The sequence below is a fragment of the Castor canadensis genome, chromosome 11 (assembly GCF_047511655.1).
Source record: "Castor canadensis chromosome 11, mCasCan1.hap1v2, whole genome shotgun sequence".
Classification (NCBI taxonomy): domain Eukaryota; kingdom Metazoa; phylum Chordata; class Mammalia; order Rodentia; family Castoridae; genus Castor; species Castor canadensis.
The window spans coordinates 130931002-130954232 of record NC_133396.1 but is presented as its reverse complement, the minus strand read 5'-3'; the positions used below and the strand labels follow the sequence as shown (position 1 = coordinate 130954232).

The 23231-nt window shown below is 52.7% G+C and overlaps 2 protein-coding genes across 4 annotated transcripts in view; both read left to right on the top strand.

Annotated features, from left to right (window-relative positions):
- Positions 1–252: 252 nt before the first annotated feature.
- Inava (innate immunity activator) lies at positions 253–20604 on the top strand. 3 transcript variants are annotated; one of them, XM_020172565.2, is made up of 10 exons: positions 253–419; positions 6695–6843; positions 7529–7653; positions 8161–8277; positions 8908–9130; positions 13455–13508; positions 14382–14592; positions 14858–15031; positions 16775–17456; positions 18795–20604. In XM_020172565.2, the coding sequence occupies exons 1-10, from the start codon at positions 268–270 to the stop codon at positions 18885–18887; spliced, it is 1980 nt and encodes a 659-aa protein (XP_020028154.2). In that variant the 5' UTR covers positions 253–267; the 3' UTR covers positions 18888–20604. The 3 variants fall into 3 exon arrangements, with proteins under 3 accessions (XP_020028154.2, XP_073904781.1, XP_073904782.1); XM_074048680.1 differs by lacking the exon at positions 253–419 and adding an exon at positions 3666–4053; XM_074048681.1 differs by lacking the exon at positions 253–419 and adding an exon at positions 4065–5327.
- Positions 20605–21380: 776 nt separating this feature from the next.
- Positions 21381–23231, top strand: part of LOC109692111 (maestro heat-like repeat-containing protein family member 7) — a 32020-nt gene continuing 30169 nt past the window's right edge. The window contains exon 1 of the mRNA XM_074048679.1: positions 21381–22343. Coding sequence (XP_073904780.1) covers positions 22256–22343 — 88 coding nt within the window. The 5' untranslated portion in view covers positions 21381–22255. The remainder of the gene's footprint in view (positions 22344–23231) is intronic.

Below are 23231 nucleotides of genomic sequence, written 5' to 3'. Positions count from 1 at the left end.
TCCTCCCGCCTGGGCCGCGCAAACTGGCCGCGCCGGGGGTGTCCCGCCCCGTGGGCGTCCGAAAGCGGGAGAAAGGGGACAGCTCGGCCCCCCGAGCGGCTGCTCCCACAGGACTCCCACCCTGGCTGGCACCTTCCCACCCCAACATGAGGCTCCGCCCCGACTCTTGGATCAGAATCTCAAGGTCACTCTAGCATTGTCCCCCTCTTTCCTCTGGGCTTTGGTATGCCCCAGGGGACAGATGTCTTGGGATCTTTAACATTTGGGATGCTGCAAATGCCTAAGTTAAATGAAATACCTCTGGGGAGGGAAGGCCGGGGGGAGACGCGGGGAGAGCGAGGGTGGCCAGGACCAACAGGTCCTGAAGCTGCGAGGCAGGCGCGGAGGCAGCCGGGAGGCACCAGAGCTCCATGGGACAGGTAAGGCGGCACTTAGGGGAACCTCGCGCGGGAGAATTGGGGGGTGGGGGGAATCAAGCCCCTAAACCCCTGGTCTCCATCCTTAACGGATGGGGTCTTACAGGAAATAGGATAACTTTATCGAGGGGGTAGGAATTCTGAATTCCTACGTAAAGTGCATGTTTCCAACTCCTCCACCTTTCTCCTTCGACCTTCCCCAAGCTTGTGAATCTCCTGGCCACAGGTTCCGGGAAGCCTGAAAGCAGCCAAACAAAAGGAGCAAAGTCTCAGGACGGCCTGGAAGTGGAGGGCGCGGTGGGGGAGGGGAGCGGGGTGGACAGGACAAAGGGGCTTTTTACAGAAAGCCTAGAGGTCTGATTTCAGCACTCATTCCAGGCTAATCGGAGCTCCCCGACTGAGTCCACTCCACCACGGCCTGGTGGAGGCGAACACCTTTCCCAGTGGGCAGGAAGGAGGAGCGTTGAGAAGGAAACAGTTAAGGACCGGTCTCCCTCTTGCCTGGAGGGTACCAGGCTGTTTTCCTTCTTCCTTTTACCTCTGTTAGCTCCAGCCACTGACCATTGATTTGTAAATTCACTGAGTTACATTGTAGGAGTTTCGGTGATGGTACTTGGCTGGGGTATAATTGGGATGGCTGAGGTGCTTGGTTTAAAGAACTTTGGATCCCAGCATCAGAATAAATTTAAAAGAAGGAACTCTGGAAAAAAAAAATCAAGAATAGTTGGCTACCTGGCTGTGGAAGTTTTCTGACTCACGACATATCCTTTGGGAATGAATTTCCCAAAGAAGCAGTTTTTCTTGTCCACCAAGATCAGAGTGTAAGTGCTGTAATACTGTGCAGGGAAATCCCACTTCCTCACCTGCTGGTGGGCTTGGTGATGGGGTCTTGGTCTTTGGGATTAGGGGCTGCCTTTTAGTTCCCAGGTTCCTAGACTGGTCCTGAACCACTGAGTTTCATATTCCAAGCTGGCCTCTGCAGTGCCCACTTCTCACTTGGTATTTTGAGTTGATTATCATGGCAATCAGCTAGATGAGATGTAATCTCTCAGGAGATCTTGGTGGCAGGGTTGGTTTGCCAGCCCCATTCCAAACTTTAGATTCTTCTGGATTGGGAATCGCTGGGTGCAAATTTGCAGGAGCAAGGTTTCATTTAGCACATTCTCAAGGTTCAATGCAAACAAGTTGATCTGAGGTTCTGTTACTGAGCTAAAGGCTCCATGCCAGATGTCCACAGAAGCCAGTACCATGGCAAGAACTGGGTTTTTGCAAAAAGAAAAAGCTCTATTGCATGGCTGACCTGCCTCCCTGGATCAGGTGGTAGTTGGTAAGTCGGGTAGAGGCAGGTTAAGCTGCCTGTTAGTTGCCTTGGGCTGCCTCTTCACAGGTTGCATACGTCTTTTAGGGGGAGTTGTGTTCTGTGTGGGGCGGCTCTGAGTTTGTGACATCACTGACCGCACAACATGGCTTCTTGAAAAGCTGGTTCCAAACCATAAGAATCATTAGTGAAAGGCCTGGAGTCTTTTCCTGGAAGACAAGTTGAGTAATTTCTGACCCGGTGTGTATACAGCCTTAAGCCAATTTCACTTCTCTCCCCTGAACTCAGGTGGGGGTCACCTGAGAGCAGAGGTCTTAACTGGGTCCACAGGCACCAAGGCATCTGTGGATAGCATTCAGAGGGTTTATAAACTTAGATGGGGGCGGGGAACTAAGTCTTTATTTTTCATCACTCTTTCAGTAGTTAGCATTCCCTTTAGTTGGAAGACCACAAAACACAGTAGCATTGGCAGGACCTGTCACTTTGCCATTAGTAGAATTCAGGTCCTATCCCACTGGTGCAGCCATGTGGAAATGGTCTACACTCATCACTTGTATGAAATTACCCCTTGCTGGGTCCTCTTCAATGTTAATAAAGAAGTAATATATATTGTTATGTTTTTCTGGTTCTAGAACTGTATTTCAATATAATTGGTTATTTTAGTAATTCTTTTTATTTTAATGCATTAAAAAATGTAAGTTATGAGCTGATTCTAGAAACTTCTGCCTCTCCTCCCTGGTTGGAGTTGGGGGATGGGCAAAGGCTGCTTATGCCCAGGGTTAGCCCCTCTGTTTGACATTGGAAGAAAGTGTAAATCTGTAGGGGGATGGGAAGAAACTGCTGCATTGTAGAGGACTGGGGAAGGGAAAGGAAAGGATTCAGGTTCTTTGGGCAGCCCAGAGAGCGTGCTCCCCACCATGGGGAAGGAGGACTGTCCCCTGTGAGGGCCCCTCTGCCTCAGCCTGGGGACAGGAGGTGGTCAGCCTGGAGGACTCTGAGGGTAGCATTGTTTGGAAAGAGGGTGTGTACAGGAATGTGAAGGGGTGTGTGGGGGTGGGAGGGGTGTCTGTGTATAGGAGGAATGGGTTGCTGCTGAAGGGGATGTGGTAGACTGTGACATTGCTCTGCTCCTCAGATGCTTGATGACAGCAGATCTCTCCTGTCATCCCCGCACTGGGATAAAGGGAAAGGGGATAGGAGCTGGAGGAAGGAAACCCACATGTATGTTGAGGTGCTGGGATCTGGGTTGGTCATGGTGGGAGAATCTGAGAACTCGGGGATGGGAGATAGTAGGATGAAGGTTAAGGGCAGCCTCTGTGATCTGCAGCACATCTCATGCTAGCCTCTGAGGACAGGCAACGGGCAGCCCTAGCTCTGCTTCTCCCTCCCCCACCCCACCCCCCACCCCCCGCCGGGAAATAGACTGGATCCCAAACAGAGGGCCAATGGGGTGTGAGGCCTGAAAGCTTCATTTTTTTTTAGGAAACAATTTCCATTTTGATCTCTGGTCCCTTTTTTTTTCCTTTTCTTTCCCCTTTTTCTTTAAGCCGGGTCTCACTATGTGGCCTAGAACTTCTGGGATCAAGAGATCCTCCTATCTGGGATCTCTTGTGTTCCACCACTCCCAGTTCAGCGTAAGGTCCAGATTTGGGACAGACAAATTCAGGTGGTCTCCATTTCAGTGTACAGAGGAGAACAGTGACCCTCCCAACGGTTTCTAAATTTCCAGTTAATGTTCCCCATGCACAGTGGACTTTTTACCCTATTTTTTTTGGGGGGGTACTCAACATTCCTCAATTTCTGGAAAGGGGATCTGGAGTTCAAGGAAGGCAGGAAGAGCTGGGCAAGACAGGGGACACTGATTGCGCCTTCTAGCCCAACACACTGCACCCCAGTCCTTTTGAGACCAGACCCCTCTTGCCTTCTGGGATTCCTCTGTGGGGAGCCCCTTTTCTCTGCTCCTCTCGGCCCGGAAGTGCAGAGGCCCAGGAGCTGCCTGCCGGCAACAGTCAGCTGCAGGATTAGTTCAGGGAAGGACTTGCTCACCTGCCCCTCCCCTCTGACTCAAGTCATAACAAGTAACCTGTTTCCCCTGGCCCGGCAGCCTGGGAGGGACTGCAAGCAGGCGGGAGGGACCAGCGGGCCAGCCAGAGGGGAGGCCAGCAGACAGCGCAGAGTTGGAGCTTGCTCAGAGAGAGAGCACAAAGTGGCTGTGGCCGGCCAGTGGCCTGGGAGACCCTGAGGCAACATGCGAGGCCCCTCGCTCCTTGATTTGGGAGCAGGGGGTCGTTCCTGAACTGGATTAAAGCCCAGAAGCAGGTGAGGGTGGGGCAGGGTGGAGTTGGCCGGGGAGTGGAGGGAACTCAGGAAGTAGCCATCACCTCCAGTCCCCCAGCTCATGTCTGGGACACAGGGATAAGAGAGGGTTCCTGGGCTCTCACAGGGAGCCTATCTCTGTGGCCAGGTCTCAATTTCTATCAGACGAAAAGCAAGCATACATGGGCTGCAACAGGGAAGACGTGGCTTTGGGGGCACATTTGTGGCAGGACTTCCCTGAGGGAAAGTGTGCTGGAGTTTCCCCTTCTACCTCTAGGCCTCTTGTTTTCTCTGCCTTTTTCTGGGGACACTGTTCTGCCAGGTGACTGCTTTTTTGGGCTCACTGCTAGGGCTGGATGAGATGGGCTGCGTACAGGAATTCACCCCATGCACTCCTGAGTTGGGGAAGGGGTGGGGATGTCACCTGAACTTCCTTTATCTAAAGTCATACTTTACACACCCAGGGCTCCCGTCCCTGTGGGTGGGGTGGGGCAGGTCCCTTACACTGAGGAGGACAGCCTCTGGGGTGCAGTGAGTGGGGTTTGCTCCATGGCTATGAAGATTTCCATCTTATTCTGACATTGTCCAGAAGATCCAAATTCAGACCGGGGAGCTAGAAAAGGCCTTAGGTCGTGTCCCATCTTCATTGTGCAATTGAGGAAAGGAAACTCCAGAGGCCAGGTGACTTTTTTCCCCAGTTAACACAGGTGTAGCACAACTGAGCCTTGAATCTGGACTCTGGTCCTGTGTTCTTTCTCCTACCTGGGGCAGCAAGTTAGCTCAGAGTAGACCCGGCATCAGATTGGGAACACCCAGAATGTCAGTACCTCCTTCCTTGATCTTGGCAGTGAGGACTGAGCAGGTTTGGGGAGAGAGAAGCTGGAGAAGAGAGAAGGCATGCTAAGGCACCCCTGTGTCCTGGGAGGTCCCCTTCTGGTAGTCCCTGAGAGGCAAGGGCTGAATTTTCCCAGCCTTTCAAGGCAACTTCTTAGTAGTTAATAATTAATTAGCAAGTGTGACTAATTAATGGCCTCCCCTCCCACATTACCTCCTCTCTTTGTCTAAAGCAAAGGCTTGGAGTACCAGCTAGTACTCTTCTCTTGCTCGGGTCTTGGTCTTGCTTCCTAGCTAGGGGTGAGCTGACCCTGGCTTCTGGGGACAGTGGGAGGAAGTCCAGGCTGACTGCTCCTCTGCCTTAGGAGGAATAGGGTTTGAGACAGATGGACAGAGCAGAGCTACCAGTCATCCTAACTTCCTTCGGGCTTCCAGAATAAATGGTAAATGGCCAATGCTCAATCTCTCTTTGGCATATTTGTAAAGGCTCACATGAGCCTTTTTTTTTTCCTACCATGCAGTCTCTTTCCTTCTTGGAGAACTGAAATTCCAAAGTGCAAGGTATACGTTGGTTTCAGGGCTATGGTTTTAATTGTTTCTGCCCGTGGTACCTCGATAAGCTGTGTTTGCGCAGATCTATAAAAGCTCCTTTGCTCTGCTCACTCGGGCTTCATAGATACTATCAGGTACCTGGTCAACAGCAGTCCTCTCTCCCTCTATCTCTGCTTTGCTTTGTGGTCAGTTTTCCCAAGGCCTCCCATCCTGTCCTATAACTGCCACACAGGGGTGGAGCCCACCTCCCCCAGGCTGTGGCCCTGTGCTCTGGGGAGGCAGCAGGATAAGCTCCAGACAGAAACTCAGAAGGACTTTTGGACTCTTGCTCAATGGGCTGACTCAGTGAGGAGGTGGCTGGCCTCTCCTTGCAGACCGCCGCCTGGGCTCCGCCCGCCCCTCCCTACCCTCCCGCTCTAGCCAGCAGCTGCCAGCCCTGGCCAGCTGGGACCCCAACCAGGGCTGTGGGCTTGGTGAGGAGAGAGGGAGTGGGCATGGGTTTTGTTTGGGTGACTGGTGCCTGCTGGGCTGACACACTGAGATTGCACCCACACCACCCAAGTGCTGTCTAGCCCAAGGGAGGCAGAGGAGGGGTGGTCTCCTTTCTGTCCTTGGCAGCTTCTGCTTTGTCGCTGTACCCACCACCAGGTCCCAGCATCCTCTCTGGCTATGGGGTTTAGGGGATCCGGCTGACTCCTTCTAAGGAGTCTCCTAGGTATAGTTGGTGGCTCAGGAGTAGACTAATGGATAGCTCTCTGGCCTAGTCTCTGCACATGCTTACAGGTGAACAACCTGGTCCAGAGAGCAGAGTGATCTGAGCTTTGGGCACCCCAGACTAGCCTTGCCCTAGTGTCCAGTCACTTCTTGAAGTGCGCTTGTCCACTGGGGCAGTAGGACATGCCTCTTGTCTCCTAGGCTGAGGCCAGCTGTGCCCCATGACATCTCCCCTCCTCCTTTTCCTCCTGGCTTTGTCATTCCAGCCCACCTTCCTTGCTCCTCTTCATCCTCTCCCTGCTTTTTTCCTTGTCCTTTTCTCTTGGTGACTCTTATGGCCACCACTGCATTTGGCTTCCTTTGTCCCAGAGGCCATTCTTGGAAGGAGGCCCAGCAGGGTGCTAGACTGGCCCCCTCCCCCTGAAAGCCCTCTACCCCAAGTCATTCCAGAAGCACAGTCCACATGTCCACTTCCTGGCCCTCTGTTTGGAACCAAAGGGGTTTACATGGAGTTTTTTGGTCATTGTTCTCTTTTCTCTCACAGCTGGGGAAGCACCGAGCTACCTACACATCCTGGCCCAGGCTGGGACCCTTGCTGCCCCTCCCTCTTCTGTGCCCCCTCCTCCCAGAAATCCACTATGGAGAGTAAGGATGAGGTCAGCGACACCGACAGTGGCATCATCCTGCAGTCTGGTGAGTGGGTTGGGGAAATCCCACTGCCCCAGCCCCTGGCCCAGCTCTGACTCCTGAGTGAGTCCCCAGGCCCCAGGCTAAGACTCCCAAGGGCTGTGTGGGGGTTGGGGGGAGGCCTCTGCTCAGGAAGGGGGAAAACTGAAAGGGCTGGAGCCCCAGGGACCCTTGCAGACTTCCTGGAGCAGTCCGGCCTAGAGTTTTAGCCCTATCTGGAACAGGAATCAGCCATGTCCAGCATTAGCCCTGGTGATTAACTAAGAAGTTGAAAACTCTTATCTGGCCAGTGTTAAGGTCCTGTTGCTCTGGACGGCCCAAGCCTGTGTGTCTAGTCTGGCCTAATCGTGATAGGACAGGAGACGTGTGTGTATATATGGGAGGGGGGAGGGGGGAAGATAAGGAGACCCAGGTGTTCCGACCACACAGTCTGTCCCCCACTGCAGGTCACCTGGTGGGACAGCCCTCCCTCTGAGCTGTAACATTGCCACTGTTGAGCAGCCAGGAAACATGGTGTTTTGTGGTCATTACACAGGCCACAACAGCTAGCCTGTAATTTGTGGGCAGGCATAAGGCTTTGTGTGTGCGTAAGTGTGTGTGAGTGTGTGTAGTGTGAATGTGTGCTCAGCAAGCATCTAAGAGAGGACTTCTGCCCAGGTTCCCTGAGTAAGTGCCCCTCACCCTCCCACAGGCCCAGACAGCCCAGTGTCCCCGATGAAGGAGCTGACCCATGCTGTGCGCAAGCAGCAGAAGGCCTTGGAGGCCCGGCTGGAGGCCTGCCTCGAGGAGCTTCGGAGACTCTGCCTAAGGGAGGCGGTGAGGGCCTAGGCCAGCCCCTGACCTGCACACACAAACTTGGGGTTAATCTGAGGAGCCCTATGGCCACATTTTGGGATACTGGGGCCAAGTGAGGAATTCTGGAAATCAGACCAGGGTCTGGGCCCAGAGTCTAGGTGGAGGAGAGTTAGACCTGGGCCAAGGTCCAGACACAGGGAAGGAAGGGTGTGAGAGGCTGCAGAGGGGTGGAGAAGATGTAAGTGAATCTGAGACTTGTACCCAGGGTATATGCGTAGCCCTCTGGAGGAAGCAATCAGAAGATGTGAAGGAAAAGGGGAGCCCGTGCAGCATGCCCCAAGTTTGGGAACATGAAGACAACTGTGGGTGATAGAATGAGGTGGGGAGAGGTGCAAGTGGCCGTGTTGTCCTGGGGGCCTCTGTGGAAGAGCAGGTGCATGCTTGTGTGGGCCAGTGGACAAGCTTCCAATGGTTGGCCATGGCCTGGGCAACTGGAGAGGAGCCTGGCTTAACTTTGCTTCCCCCCAGGAGTTGACAGGCGCCTTGCCAGCAGAGTATCCCCTCAAGCCAGGGGAAAAGGCCCCCAGGGTCCACCGTAGGATTGGAGCAGCTTACAAGCTCGATGAGTGGGCCCTGCACAGAGAGGTGAGAAGCTTTGGAGGTGGTTGCTGTCCCTTATTTCCCAAAGGCTGGCCACAGAGGTTCAGGGTGTCAGTCCAGCACCATGGCAGTCTTCTCCATCCCTACACACCCCACAAGGGAGCTTGGCTTTACACTGATGAGGGGCACCCCCTTATTAGGGTAGCCTGAATGGCTAGGGAAGTGTGCCACCTGGAGAGCTAGGACACTGGGTTTGGCTCCAGTGGGCAGAGGATCAGTTAAGAGCTTCAACCACCAACCCAGAGAGTCAGTCACCTGTACAGACAGGTTACTCTAGCTTTAGGGCCGTCCTCTGTCTCAGTCTATGAAGGAAGGGGGCAGAGGTGGCTTTGGTCCTAGGCGCCCTTCCCTGTGGTGAGAATGGCCCTGGTTTTCCATAGGGCTGACTGCCCAACCCTTTGGGGTCAGGAGGGAAAGTATCCCACTTGGGTTCCACCCAGCCAGGCTCTGCAGGTAGCTTCTCATGGGGACAATTGGCTCTCGGTCCTTCCCACCACTCCACCCTCTGTCACGTGTCCCTGGATGCTGCTGCCCAATTCCCCACGGTCCTCCAGCTTCGGGCCATGGGTCAGGGCTGCTGTGTGTCCTCGGCCTCACTCCTGCCCTGTCCCTCAGGACCCCCTGAGCAGCCTGGAGCGCCAGCTGGCCCTGCAGCTCCAGATCACCGAGGCAGCCCGGCGGCTGTGCGCGGAGCAGAACCTCAGCCGGCAGGTGCGTCGGCAGCGGAAGCACGCAGCCCTGCAGGAGGAGAAGAAGCTGCGGGAGCTGCAGCGCTGCCTGGGCGAGCGGCGCCGCAACAGCGAGCCCCTGCCCCCCACCGCGCACTCTCTGGGCCGAGGTGAGCCTGCTGCCCTCCGAGTGCCCCAGCTCGGGCCGCACGCGCCCTACACGGCGTATGTGGGGTGATGGGTAGCACGGCTCTGTACCACAGAGTTTGCATTTGGTTAGCATCATCTTGCATGCCTGGCATCAGCTCCATGGGCACCCCTGCTTCCTGGGTCCACCTGGACCCCATCCCTCCCCTCTGCAGCCTCAACAAGACTTCTCCATCCTAAGAAACCTCCCCACCTCCTTAGAAAGCATCCCACGCCTTCTGCATTCTTCACACAATACACCCCCTTCCAGAAGTCTTCCTAAACAGAAGGCATTTGGGGATGACCCTGAGTTTACTCCTAGTGTTGGTTGAACTGAGATGGCCCAGGCCCATAGGGCAACAGCTTGAGTTAGGCAGCACAGCCACTGACCCTTGCAGCGTGAGACTGGTCAGTGAATTGTTTCAGGGCTGGTGTTTAGGCTGAAATCCAGCCCCATTGGTGCTGCACCTCCCAATCCCTTCTGTAGCTGCGAGTGCCCTGGTCAGGAGTGTGAGCCTTCCAGCTCTGTGCTCTGCTTTACTTGCCTGTAGCTCAGTTCCTGAGTCCTGCCCAGGAGACCTATAGTTGTGGGCACCTAGTGAATCGTTAATGCCAGGAGCCAGCCTCGTGACGCCAGTGTGTCCCAGCTGGGTAGCTTCCAGTAGGTGGTTTGGAACTCTGAGGTGGGACTGTTTTCCTTTGTCCTGTCCCAAATCCAGCTTGTCAGGTCAGATCTTGCAGCCCTTCATTCCTCCATTCCAATCCCCACCACATGGAGCCTGGGGCTCAGTCCTGCCACTGGTCTTGCCTGCGTCCCTTCCTGCATCTGAGGGAAGTGGAACCTGGATGGGCAGTGGCCCAGGGTAGAGTTGGATCCGAGGCATCAGGTTCAGCTTAGACAGCAGTGAAATTCTTCACTGTCAGTCTCCTATCCATGCCCATTGACTTGGCTTCTTGCAGGACAGCTGTCCTCTCTCCCCTGGTGGGACACTCATAGAAGCCTGAAGGCCACTGTGATCCCTGTGTCCCATGGCCCATGCCTCAGGCTGGTGTTTATCTCAGCACCTGCTCCAACCTGTGGCCTCTAATTTAGGATAGGAAGTGTGTGACCAGACACCAATCACCTCCAGCTGCCGGGAATAGATGGCAGAGAAGAAGGGACACGTCACCAGTAAACCCAGAAAGCCACTGTGCTGACCCAGGGCCAAGTGACCAGACCTCTCTCTGGTTCCAGTGGCTCTGGCCTGCCCTGACTGCAGGACAGTATCTCTAAGGCTCTAAGGGAAAAGAGTTTTCCACCCCTCCTTCATTCCGCACGGGTATCTGGGAGTGGACCTTCCCATGAAAGATAGCTGATGACCTAGGCATGGAAGTCCCCAAGGACCACTTGCTCTGTATTTGTAGGGAGCCACTGGGGTGGTGAGATGCCATCCCTGATGGTCTCAGCCCCTCTTGTCCCCCTCCAGCCTCACACTGCCCAGAAGCCTTTCCACCCTTGAGTGCTTTGGTTACTTGTGGCTCTTATGTCCAGGATGTGTCTGGTGATGGGATGTCACTCTGTTGCCACCATTGTGACTGATGATGCTTCTTGCTGGGAGTGAGGAGCAGGCCAGGACATGCCTAGGACTCTGGCTTAACCCTGTGTAGGAGGTGGGAGGCTGAAGTTCTCAGGGCCTCAGCCCAGGAAAAGATAGAGATAGTGCAGAGGAAGAGCTGGCACAGTTGCCAACTTACCCAGCTCTGGTACGGAGACGTTGATCTCTGGGTTCTGAGTTCTAATGCCCTCCCTTGGGAGCTCAGAGGAGGTGGTTCTAGGCAAATAATTCCTGTTTTGTGGCTCCTCTGCCACACTCCTCCTCACTTTGAAAGGAGGAAATAGAGAAAGGTTAAGAATTAGTTAGAGGCTGAAAGCTGTTTTGAATTAAAAAGGAAAAAATAAGCAGACAAAAAATTCAAAACAAAACTCCACCTCACTCTCTTAGTCTCCACACAGGTAATTCAGTTTTGGGAAAGTAATTATGCCAGGAGAGAGTAATTAGCTAGCACTCTGCAGGTGGTGGAGCGTGGTCAAGTCAGTCAGGTGTTGAACTGATTTACTCTTGGTGAACCTGATGAGAGCCACCCCTGCATACACCTCTGCAATGTAATAGGTACCCAGTATGGGTTTGTTGATTGATTGCCAGACTTGAACAACACACTCTAGAAGAATTTCTGAGATGATGAAAGTGTTCTGTATTTGAACTGTCCAATATGGTAGCCACTAGCCACATATAGCTATTGAGCATTTGAACTATGCCTAGTGTGACTGATGAACTGAACTTTCAATTTTATTTAATTTTAATGAATGTAAAAATTTGTTTATATGCAGATTAGTTTAGTTTGTTGGACAGTGGTAGCTTTGAAAATGCCAAGGTTGTAAGTATGATTTTCATGGTTATCGCTCAACCTGGGGTGCCCCTGTGCTGCTACTATGAGGGAGAGTCATGCTGGATGGAGGGTAGGACAAGGTGAGCCAGGGCTGGGTTGGGACAGAGACTGAGACAGTGAGCAGCCTCAAGGGCCAGTTGTTTGGCAGGTCCCTGTGTTCTCCCAGCTCCCACCTCCAAAAGTCAGTGTGTCCAGACACCCTTCTTTGCATTCTTCCAGATCTGCTTGTTTACATGAAGATCAGGGGTGATGGGATTGTTATCTTTCTTCCCAGATCTTATATTTAGCCAAAACACACTACATTAGGGTCTGGCCCAGAAAGCCCTAAGGAAGGCTCTTCAGTTAGTGATATGGCACATGTCCTGCAGGAAATGAAGTGTGACATTTTTGTGTGAAAAAGCAGCAGCTGTCACCCAGGAAGACCATACTTACAAACTTAGATTTGGGATCTTTCAGTTATATTTGTGATTCAAACCTGGGTTGTACTGCTAGACCACAAGAGTAATAGTTCCATAATTTCTTCAACTTAACATTTGCAAAAAATAAAAATCCTTCTCCAGGTTTTTGTAAGACCAGAGGCAGAGAACCAAAACTCCGTAACTGAACCCCAAAGCTAAGGCTACCTGAGAGCCAAGCAAAGCAAGAGTTAGCTGGAGACAGTCCCAGCTCCTTGACCATGTTCCCTGCAGATTTAAGAACTGCTCTAGGTAAAGTTCTTTATCATCAGATAAAGGAACCCATACCTGTGTTCCAGTAACACTGACTGGTAAACACAGCCAGTGAACTAGACTTGATCCATGGGCTGCGGTTTGCCAGAGTCTGTTATAAAGGGGTAACTATTTACTTTTCTTAGAACTTCTGGTAATGACCTACGCAATAAGTGATAACTAACAACGGAGTGAGTAAAGGACTGTCTCGGTGTGAATTCTGACTCAACCAGCTTTTGGCCAATTGACCCAAACCTCATTACTCCTGAGACTGTTTCCTGTTGTTACATGGAGATGATCTGCCTTATGTGGTTGTTATGAAATACACAGGAAATGTGTATTGTAATAATATACTTAGAAAAGTATGGGCACAGTAGAAATAGTAGCCACCATTCAATTTTCCTTGTCTTCATTGTCAGAGTCAAGTGGAAATGCTTTGCGAGGCTGTGCCACAAGAATGCCCAAGTACTAACCAGGCCCGACCCTGCTTAGCTTACGAGATGAGACAAGAGCGGGCGAGTTCAGGGTGGGCTGGCTGTAGACTCGAATGCTTATTCTGAAGATCTGAATCATGGGGAAAATAAGTTCCCCATGATTTCCTGGGTGACAGCTGCTGCTGTCCCATGCAGAAATGGGACTCTATTTCCTTCAGGTGGCGTGCCCTATCACCAACTGTAGAACCTTCCTTAGGGCTGGCTAGCCATACCCTAATTTAAATTGGCCTCTTGTTGGTAATACAGGAGTTCTTAGGTTTGGGACCCTTGAGTTGAGTTGTATTTGTGATGTTAGAAGACTGTAGAAACACTGGCAAAATTCTCTTCATGCTGAGGGTCTTCCAAAATGGGTCTTTGCCCTTTTGCTTCCATTACCAGGAAGCCCTAGGTTTTGTTGACAGATGGAGGAACTGAGGTCTAGAGCTTATTCAAGGTTGCATAGCCAGTGAGAGAGCCAGGATTAAAATCAGGTTTCCTGTCTCCTAGCCCCTGACTCCTGAATCTTTTTCCCACTTCCAGTACTAAGTTTGCAGTATCGCATTTAGCACACTGGGTATTTCCTGGCGATGGGGGCTGTCCTGGGAGAGGGGCGGGCCAGCCAGGGTTGCTCACTATGGCTAGTTGCTCCTATCTACAGGTTAATTTCCTCACTCCTGTTCTCTTCCCTTTGATCTCCCCAGAGCTCAGTGCCTCGGATGACAGCTCCCTGTCTGATGGGCTACTCCTGGAGGAAGGTGAGAGGAATAATCTGGGAACATGGTCAAGGTTGGACACAGTCAAGGCTCCTACTGCAAGACTGTAGGGCTTTGGCAGGGTTTGCTAGTGGGGACTTCAAATGGGGAGCTGGTGAAGGCAGGGTGCCAGCGCAGGGCCTCACTCGGTCCTGACGTCAGTTTTCCTGTGTCGGGCACTTGCTTAGCTGAGGATGGCGAATTGCTGATTACCTCCCAATCTGGAAGCTCAGTCACTCCAGGAGGAAGGGAAAGGCAAATTCCAGCAGCACCTTTTTGGCCCTAGGTGTCCCTCCTTCACCCTGGGGCTGTATTCCAGGTGGAACCAGTCAGAGCCCATGAGTGATCTGCCCACAATCATTGGCAGTTTTGGGAGGAAGGGAACACCGGGGATGAAACACAATTCTATGCATTATGAACCTTACTTACAAACACTGAGCATGTCAGGGTCAAGGTGGATCGACAGAGTGGTGTAGTCAGCCCTATGCAGGGGAGTGCCCAGGCCAACAAGGAAATAGGGCACTTGGGCAAGGCAGGAACCAGAAGAATGGGTAAACAGCTGGCTAGCCTCCAGCCTGTGGCTGCTGGAGCCTGCCTGTGATCATGGCCCCCGTCCACACTAGGAGCATATGTTGGAGAGTGGAGGAATGAGAGCCAACAAGTCAAACTGGGGAGGTTTCTTGAAGGAGACAGGTGTACAACAGGGCTGTGGCAGGAAGGGAGGCAGAAGAAAACAATTTAAGTACTGGGGCTGGAGCCTTGGCCTGGAGTAGTTGGACAATCCAGACATGGGAGGGAGAGCAAGGCTCTGTGGATGTTCTTGTTGGGCCAGTTTCCCCAGCCTCTGACCTTACCCGGTTTCTTTTACCCCTGCAGAGGACTCACAAGTGCCAAAACCTCCCCCAGAGTCCCCGGCCCCACCTTCCCGGGCTCTCCCACCCCAGAGCCTTGAGGGGCTGCAGCCAGCAGGACCTGAGCCTGGGGGCCTGGATCGGGCCCCAATCCAGAACAGTCCTTGGAAGGAGACCAGCCTTGACCACCCCTATGAGAGGCCAAGGAAGTCTTCTGAGCCCAATAGCGAGTCCAGGTCAGGATGGGAGGAAGGGACGGCCGGGAGTAGGTGGAAACTGCCAGGGATGGCCCAGGCTGGGTAGCCGGAAGAGGGGAAAGGCCACAGGTGATCACCCCTTCTTAGTGGTGTGATGGCAGAGGTGTGAGACTTCAAAGCTCCGGCTAGCAATTTGCACCACTAACTTTGGGGCTTCCTTCCACTGCACCGCCATTCTTCTGCACTTGTTGAGTCCCTTCATGGAGACATTCATGTCACTGATTTATCTCCAATCCCTTTGCAGCAGCCCGGCCACCACACCGCAGGATGGACCCAGTAACTCCAGCCTGTGGCTGCTGGAGCCTGCCTCCTACCACATGGTTCCCATCCGCAGTGTTCCTGGCCAGCGGCAGGGCCGCACAAGTGCCCCAGCCACCCCTGAGATGCAGGGCAGGAGGGGCCAGTCACAGTCTTTGAGGTAAGAGAGCCCAGAGATCTGAGGGGCACCACCATCCAGATCTTTAGTTAGAGGTGAAGGTTTCTGATACACAGATGGGACACAGGGCCAGCACCTTGGCTTCTCCTTAGGATCCTTTTTGAGTCACCTCTCCAAAGAAGCTGCACTACAACCAGCAGAGCTGAAGTTTGCCTAACTTGATTCAAGGTTTCTCCCCTTGCCATGTTTTCTTGTGCTTGTTCATATTTTTTAATTATTATTGGTCCTCAACAATGGACAGTTTTCTTTCCCAATTAATGTACAACCAATTCTCATTATTCATGGTAGTTAAATTCTATCAAGTCGTGGCAAACACAAAATTAGCAAATACCAAACTATAGCCTGTAGGGGAAGTATAGAGTTAGGTTCCCTGTAAGCGATTGGGCACAACATGGTCAGCTGGTAACATATATTACAAAGTTTTATGGGAGTCTCTGTTTAAATTCACCTTATTTTTGCTTCATTAACATTGAACTCACAGCCTGTGACACTGAACGAAGCTTATTCAACACTCACTTTCTCTACAACTTGCATCACAGGCTTTTTGTGCTTTGAAACTGTAGGAGGTACTTTACTTGTGCAGGAGGTGACATGGGTTGTAGTGAAGTCATCAACCAAAAGCACAAAAATGCAAAAAAGTGCACTAAATAGTGTCTCAGAAAGGACCGCGGTTTACATACAGTCTGAGAGCTGAAACAAGGCCGCACATTTTTGTTTTCCTCTGTTTGGGAGTTTGGGGGAGCACAGTCTGCTTTCCACATGATAGGCAAGCTTTCTACCTGACCTTTGTCCTCCAGCCCTTTACTTTTTGTAACAGGGGCTCACTATATAGCCCAGGCTGGCCTTGAACTCTCTATCCCCCTGCCTCACCTTCCCTCTTGCTGGGATTTCACACTCAAGTTAGATACCCGAAAATACCTACCTCAGTAGATTCTGTGAATGAAATTCCGGGACATAGTGTTCCTCAGCTGGCTGAAAATATGTAACACGTAGTGTTGACGCCCCATTGAACCTGCCATTCCACATTGTGGGTTGAACCAACTGAAGGTCAAAAATATTTTTTAGGCCTGGTGGAGTGGTTCAAGTGGTAAGGCACCTGCCTAGCAAGAAGGAGGCCCAGAGTTCAGACCCTAGTAGTGCCATGAAAAAAAAAAAAAATCCTGTTGTACAGTCTTTTTTTTTTTTGGTGCAGTGCTGGGATCTAACTCAGGGGTCTTGCGCATGCTAGGGAAGGCTCTCTGCCACTGAACTGCACCCCCAGCTCATCACACTTTCTTTTCCTTGTCCTTATGCCCTACACAATACCGTTTCCATAGCATTTACACTGTATTAGGTATTATAAGTACTCTAGTAACGATTTAAAGCCAACAGGAGGATTCTGGTAGGTGATATGCAAATCCAAATACATACACACGCCATTGTATGTAAGGGACCTGTGCATCCCTGGGTTTTAAGATCCTGGGTGGTCCTGGAATGCTGGGCAGATACTAGGGACAGCTGTATTGTATGTTTGTCCTGATGTGAAGGAGGCAGGAAGGCACTCGTCTTTAAACCAACACAGATGTGTGAGTGCATGAGTGAGGGAAGTGCAGATTGAGACCAGAGGGCCTTGCCTCATTTGCTATGGGGAGGTTTGACCGAGAGCATCCACTCCCAGGGTTTGAACTCCTGCCTCCATTGTAGGCCCTCCACCCCAGCTCAGTTTTCCTTGCTTTCCCTCTTTAGAGTGGACTCCTTCCGTGTGGGTGCAGAAGGCCGAGGCCGCAGCGCCTTTCCCCGCCGCCGCCCCACGCACTACACGGTGACAGTCCCCGACTCCTGCTTCCCTGCGAGCAAGCCCCCGCTGCCCCACCCTGCCTGTCACTCCTGCTCGGAAGACAGCGGCTCCGATGTCTCCAGCATCTCCCACCCCACCTCGCCCGGCAGCAGCAGCCCTGACATCTCCTTCCTGCGGCCTCCCTGTCCACCTGAGCCACCTCGCCACCGTGGGGCCTGGGGTCCAGCCTGCGGCTGGGAGCTGACCACCTACTATCCCAAGCTGCTGATGCCTGCTGGGTACTTCCCGGCAGGGCGGTACGTGGTGGTGACTGAGAGCCACCTGCCACCTGGCGAGTGGGAGCTGTGCCGGGCGCGGGGTCCCGCCTACGAGGAGGAGGGCGCGCCCCTGCGCTACCAGCGGCTGGTGCCCTCGCACAGCCGCATCGTGCGGACGCCCTCCCTGAAGGACAGCCCCGCGGGCCGGGCGCTCAGCAAGGCCGCCGTCTCCGAGGAGCTCAAGTGGTGGCACGAGCGAGCCCGTCTCCGGAGCAGCCGTCCCCACTCGCTTGATCGCCAAGGGGCTTTCCGTGTCAGGAGCCTGCCCCTTGGGAGAGAGGGCTTCGGGAGAGCTCCGGGCCCCCGACCGCAGGTATGCCTGCTCTGGAGGGACCCCTGGGACCAGACAGGAAGGGGCTAACCGCTGGGGAAGGCCCGTGTCCTAGCCCGGGACCAGGGACCTAGTGACCACGTAATAATCTCCAGCTAGGAAGATTAGGCCAGAAAAACATTTCCTGCTGGCTTTGGAAGAAGGCACTTTTTCACTTCCCTGGGGCACCTCCTCATTTTGCCTGCAGTGGTCACATACCCTGGTGGAGATGATCCTCAGAGATAACTGAGACTTTTTTTTTTTTTTTCCCTCCTAATGGCTCCACAGATGATCCACCAAACAGATAAGCTTGAGAATCAAATTAACCCCTGAAGTTTCCTGAGTTGAGAGCCCAGGGCAAAGGGAAAAATAGGTTTGCAGAAACCAGAACCTATGATTGCTTGTGAGTCAAGTCAAGTTCCTTCTGACACCCCTTACCCTACAGCACCAAGCTGAGAAGCAGGTGGCAGCACAGTTACAAACACTGACCCTCAAGCTAGACTTCAAGGTTCAAATTCCGGTCCCACTACTTGTCAGATACAGAATTTGGTCAGGTTACTCAACTCCTTTGGGCCTCTCTTTTTCCCGTCCTAAAGATAGGACCTATGTCACAGGGTGGATAAGAGGCTAAAATGATTAGAGCAATGCATGGTAAGTGCCAGATAAGTGATAGTATTTTCACCCAAGTCCCCAAATGCCAGGGACTAGGTTAATACTGCGCCTGTAAGATTTAGAGCACTCTAATGCCTGGTAGGGGTACAGCCCTAGTTCCTGTGGACCCAGTTTCTTCCTTTTGGAAGTGGTGATAGCACACACGAATCCTTTATTTCCCTCCCTGGTACAGAGGGCTCTGCAGAGGACATGCTCCAGATGTTACCAACAGGCTCCTTCTTTGAGATTCCACACTCCCGACAGCCCAGCTGCATGCCCTCCCCTCCACCAGTTCTTTGGGCTGCAGCTGCCATCCTCGGCTGGGCAGTACCCTGGCTCCATCCCAGGCTGCACCCTGTAGCTGACGTGCTTTTCCCTTCCTACTAGCTTGGACCTGTCCTTGGACCAGGCCCAGCCCATCCCAGCCTGCCAGACAGGGAGGGTGACAAGATGTGAGCCCAGGGAAGGTGGTGAAGGAAGAGGTCAGGGTGTCAGTCACACCCCAAAGAACCTGGAGTGGCAAATGGACAAAGGGTGGTCCCTGGGAACATAGGCTTCCTAGGGAGGGCATGAGCTGAGTGTCAGGGCCCTGCTGTCTTTAAGGGATAAGGATGGTGTAACTGGGCTTACTGTCCTGACATTTCTACCTGGTTTGCTCACCCACCTCTCCTTTCTCCCCACCCCTGGCAGGTACCCACAGTGTGTGTGCTCCGGAGATCACCTGAGGGGACCCCTGTGCAAGTCTTTGTTCCTGAGAACGGGGAAATCATCAGCCAGGTTTAACTGTGCCTCTGCCACCGCTGGAAAAGACTGTTTCCTAGTGGGACTGGGGCTGAGACCCCTCACCTTTTGAGTGCTTCCTTCAGCTCCCTCACCCCATCGCAGGCCGATGACCTGGAGCTGAAACTTTTTTTGTTTTTTGATCCTATACCAACACTCAACCTTTCTTTCTTTTTTTTTTTAACACATATGTTTTCAGAAGCCCTGACCTGAGGATTTATATCTGTGATTTGTCTTCAAGGTCCCTATAATATGATTTGGATTTATCCCCCAGAGTTTGGACTCTTGGACTTAAGGCCCGGCTGGTCTGACTGACAGCATTTGTCTCCTTATGCAAGACAAGTGGCAGAGAGGGCCACCTTGGGATTCCTCAGACACTGTACTCTGTTTCGGAGAAAGAGAAACTCTTGACCCTCCTGGTCCCTTATTGCTGGGGTTGGACATGTCACACACTTGTGCATAGGACTTGTCCCCCTTTCCCAGGTCTCTGGGTACCACAGGGTGGGGGAGACTCTCCCTCCCCTTTCTATGTGCTCTGTGATGCACACCAAGTAGTAGGGTAAGGTTCAGTGTATCCTGGTGGAGTCTTACCTTCCTGGACCCTGCTGTTTTCCAGATCCCAGAAATCCCTTTAGGGACCCCAAACACTATTCTCTCTCCATGCCCTTGTGCTCCCAGACCCCTGAGCCTAGAGTGTAGGGCTGCAGTAGATTGTCACCTGGGGTTCTGGGCGGAGGGCTGGCCTGCCAAGGGTGGGGAGAAACTCACCCTTGGACAACCACCTTTGGGCAATGTGAGGGTGGCCAGCTGGCCTACCCCTCCTTCTAAATCTTTGCATCTTGGTCCTAAAAAACATTACTTTGCAAATATTTTTGGAAAGGCAACACTTTTGTGGCATGTGGAAGAGGCAGTTCCTTCTCCTTCTGTTCCCTGTCCAACCATGCTTCTGCTGAGAAAGCCCTTATTTGTATACACCAGTGAATGTGCCCTCCTGAGCCCTGCAGAAATGCCAGGTTGTTTTAGAGGCACTCAAGAATTGTCCCAGCTGCTAGGATGGGGCAAGCTGAGACACTGATCAGCCTTGGCTGCTGGTCCTAAGGCCTCTATGCTTCCAGATCATATGCCCAAGTAGGGGTCTTGCCTCAATGAGGAAGCAAGTCAGAGGGGTAGGGAGAGCTGCATTCCGATTTTGCCTGGACAGAACTCTCCCCTTCAGGATCCCTGGACTGGAATAGAGACTGCTATGACTATAGCATATGGTTCCAAGAATTGATGCCTGATCAAATGGTGCAGCTCTCCCACCTGGAAGAAAGTGCTGTGGCCTATTGCAGAAGGTGGGAGGGATCTAGGGGAGAAGAGGGAAGCCTGAAGGGATGCATGTGGTGTTTCTCTCGAGGTGCACTTACCACATCCTGCAGTACCCCCACTCTGGGCTCCACTCTCCCCCATTATGCTTGAACATTCTACTTCGGTTTGTCTCTGAGCTCCTTCCCCAGCATACAACTCCCACTCCCCATGTCTTCCCTGGAGCCCAGAGCTCCTGGTGGAGCTGGGCTGGGAGACTTCTGAGCATCGTCACCTCCCTGACACCTGAGTATTCTTCACATTAACTTATTGGTCCTACATAACACTGGCTGCAGTTGCAGAGTGGCTGGCCCGCAGCTGCAGGACTGGAACTGTGCATCTGTCCCAATAAAGCCTGTTCTTTGTGATTGACCTAGCTGAGGATGAAGGGTGTTTTGTGCCAAGTTTTCTGAATAGAGACTGCCCAGCCCCTCAGGGTGTCCATCCAAGGTGACCAAGTTGCCTGGCCTTTCCAGCTGGTCTGATAAGGTCTCTGGAGAGTGGGTGGGATGGGTGGGGTGGCAGAGGGAGGCTCTTTGGCTGCTTCCCTGACAGGAGGGAAGCCAGCACCACTCCTGTGAAGCTCCCTGAGATTTCTTGGGAAGGCAGCTCTGGGCTTTCCATGTCACTTCCCCAAGGATGGGACTTTGCAGCAGCCTCAGCTATGGCTCCAGCTAAGCCATTGCTAGGCAGGGATTAGAGATGGGCACGGCTAAGTCTTCAGCTCATCAAGCCTCTCCTGGAGCTCTTGGCTGCCCAGAGCAGGGGCTTATGGGAAGCCAGCCCTTCCCCATGGCTGGAAAACAGGCCTTCCTCTGGTGATGGGGAGGGGCTCTCCACAAGGCCCCTCCCTCCACCAGGGGTCGGGGTGGTAGCTCTAACTGGAGCAGTTCTGTGGTTGCCCTGTAGGGGGTGCTCAGGGCCCAGGAGCACAGCGCCCCCTGGAGCCATCGGGAGAGGCCTGTAGCCTAGGTCTGAGGCAAGCAGGCCAGGTGTCAGGTAAAGGAGTCTCTGCCTGACTGTCCCTCTCCACAGCCAAGGAAGGGTCAGAGGTGGGGGTTCTGTGTGAGGGTGACCCCTCAGGGGCCTGGCCACACAGGCCTGGGGTGCTTCATGCTGGGGCGGGGTGTGGGGTTGGGCGGGGACGGGAGATAGGTCCAGGACCCTGAACTCAGACTCGAGCATCTTTGACTTCACAATGGATTGTGGGTAGTGAGGTGCTTGGTTTTGTATTTTAGACAGTTGTTACGAGTTAGGCCTAGGGAAGTCTTGACCAGGTATCTGCCAGTTCCCAGGGGATGGCCTGTCTGAGGAGACAGTGCTCCAGCAACAGCCCAGAAACAAGCTGAACTGAAGGGGAGACCAAGGGAGACAGGGGAAGTTCTTCTAAGAATAGCCAGCAGTGGGTTGTGCCCATCTGGGGACCGGATTGGGCAGCAGTTTCTGGTCCACGAGCACATTTCCCTGGACCACGTCCAGGAGGAACAGATGTGGGGTGCTTAGCTCCACTACCCTGGGGCAGAAGTAGGACTATGAATTAAGGCATGAGGACAGAAGCCTCTGGAAAAAGTAACCTCAGGATTTAAACTGAAGACTTCCAGAAGCAGAGAGATGGACACTGTGTCCTAAAAGTCAGCTGGAGCCTGAGGTGTCCCTACACAGGGAGATCTGTGATGGAAGTCTCCTGGACAAGTCAGGAGGAATCAGGGTCCTTCAGAGGGTCCTGCATCTTCCCACGGGGAGGAAGTGGGAAGTTGACTGCGGGGCCCAGCACAGGCACTGCTAAGCCCATTGCTTTTCTTGTAGTTTTTTTGTTTTATTTTCATTTTTTTTCCAATGCTGGGATCAACCCCAGGACCTTGACCCATGCTAGGCAAGTGCTACCACTGAGCTACATCCCACGCCCCCTTTCCTCCTGCAGCCTCCCCATTTGAGTGCAGAAACTGCATTCCTAGGAAGGCCCATCTCCCGGCAGGCCCGGCTGCTGTTCTCATCACAAGCTGCAGGCTGGTGCTCAGCACATACAGATGAACCCACATCCTAAGGAGCAAAAAGGAAACAGAGTAACCTTCGAGCCATCCACTGAACGTGACTCTTGGAAGCCAAACTTAATGGGTGAGCAGTTGGCCTTGGGTCGGGCCGTCTTTCTAACAGCAGTGGCTCAGAAGTGGTGCTGATGGCCTGGCCTTTGTGAGACAGGTCACTCAGCACAAAGTCTGCTCACTTCTGACTGTCCCTTCCACAGCTCTAGTTTCTGCAGGCCCGTCCCTTTTGCAGGCTTGCTCCCTGAGTGACCTGGAGCAGGGCTGGGGACAGGACATTGTCTAAGATTTTGGTGAAAGCTCACCTAGCTGACCACTAGCTGCTCAGGAGAATCACAGCTAATCTTTAGACACCATCTATGTGCCTAAGTGATGCCCATTGTCCAGATATGCAGGCCCTGAATTTCAGGTTCTCAAGTCCAGCTTATTAATATTTGCTCCTTGATGCTCAGCAGATAATCTCAAAATGTTCAAAACTGAACCTGCCTTTATTACCAACCTCAGATCTGCTCCCCAAGTCAACGAGCGACGACTCAATCTTTCTAGTTTCTCAGGCCCTAAACTCTTGACTCTGTCATTCTCCCAAACTCTCATTTAGTCTGTCAGCTATTCCCGTTTATCTTCAAAATAGGTACAGAATCTGACCACTTGTAACTAACCCCTCCCTGGTGTGAGACACCGCCTATCGCTCTAGTTTATGGTCACGGTCTCCTCCTAATTGGTCCCTGTGGGGGAATTCAATTTGTTCATGATTATTTCCTACATGTGTTAATTCATTTAACCAAAAACAAGAGTTGGTACTATCACCTTCCCCTGTACAGATGAGGAAACCAAAGTTGGGAGGCTTTAACTGTCTGAAGGTTGCAGAACTAATGAAAGAGAACTGCTGAGCTCTGATATGTCAAAGCAGTCTGATGACAGAGCTGTCGGCTTAAGCCCTGTGCCTTGGCTGCAAGCCCTG

What these genes read in the sequence shown, in the direction of transcription:
- Inava (XM_020172565.2), top strand. Translation starts at nt 268, where the DNA reads ATGCTGCAAATGCCTAAGTTAAATGAAATACCTCTGGGGAGGGAAGGC. An exon ending in GACTCTGCCTAAGGGAGGCG is followed by an intron (nt 7,654 to 8,160) that starts GTGAGGGCCTAG and finishes GCTTCCCCCCAG; the next exon opens with GAGTTGACAGGCGCCTTGCC. An exon ending in CTCCGGGCCCCCGACCGCAG is followed by an intron (nt 17,457 to 18,794) that starts GTATGCCTGCTC and finishes CACCCCTGGCAG; the next exon opens with GTACCCACAGTGTGTGTGCT.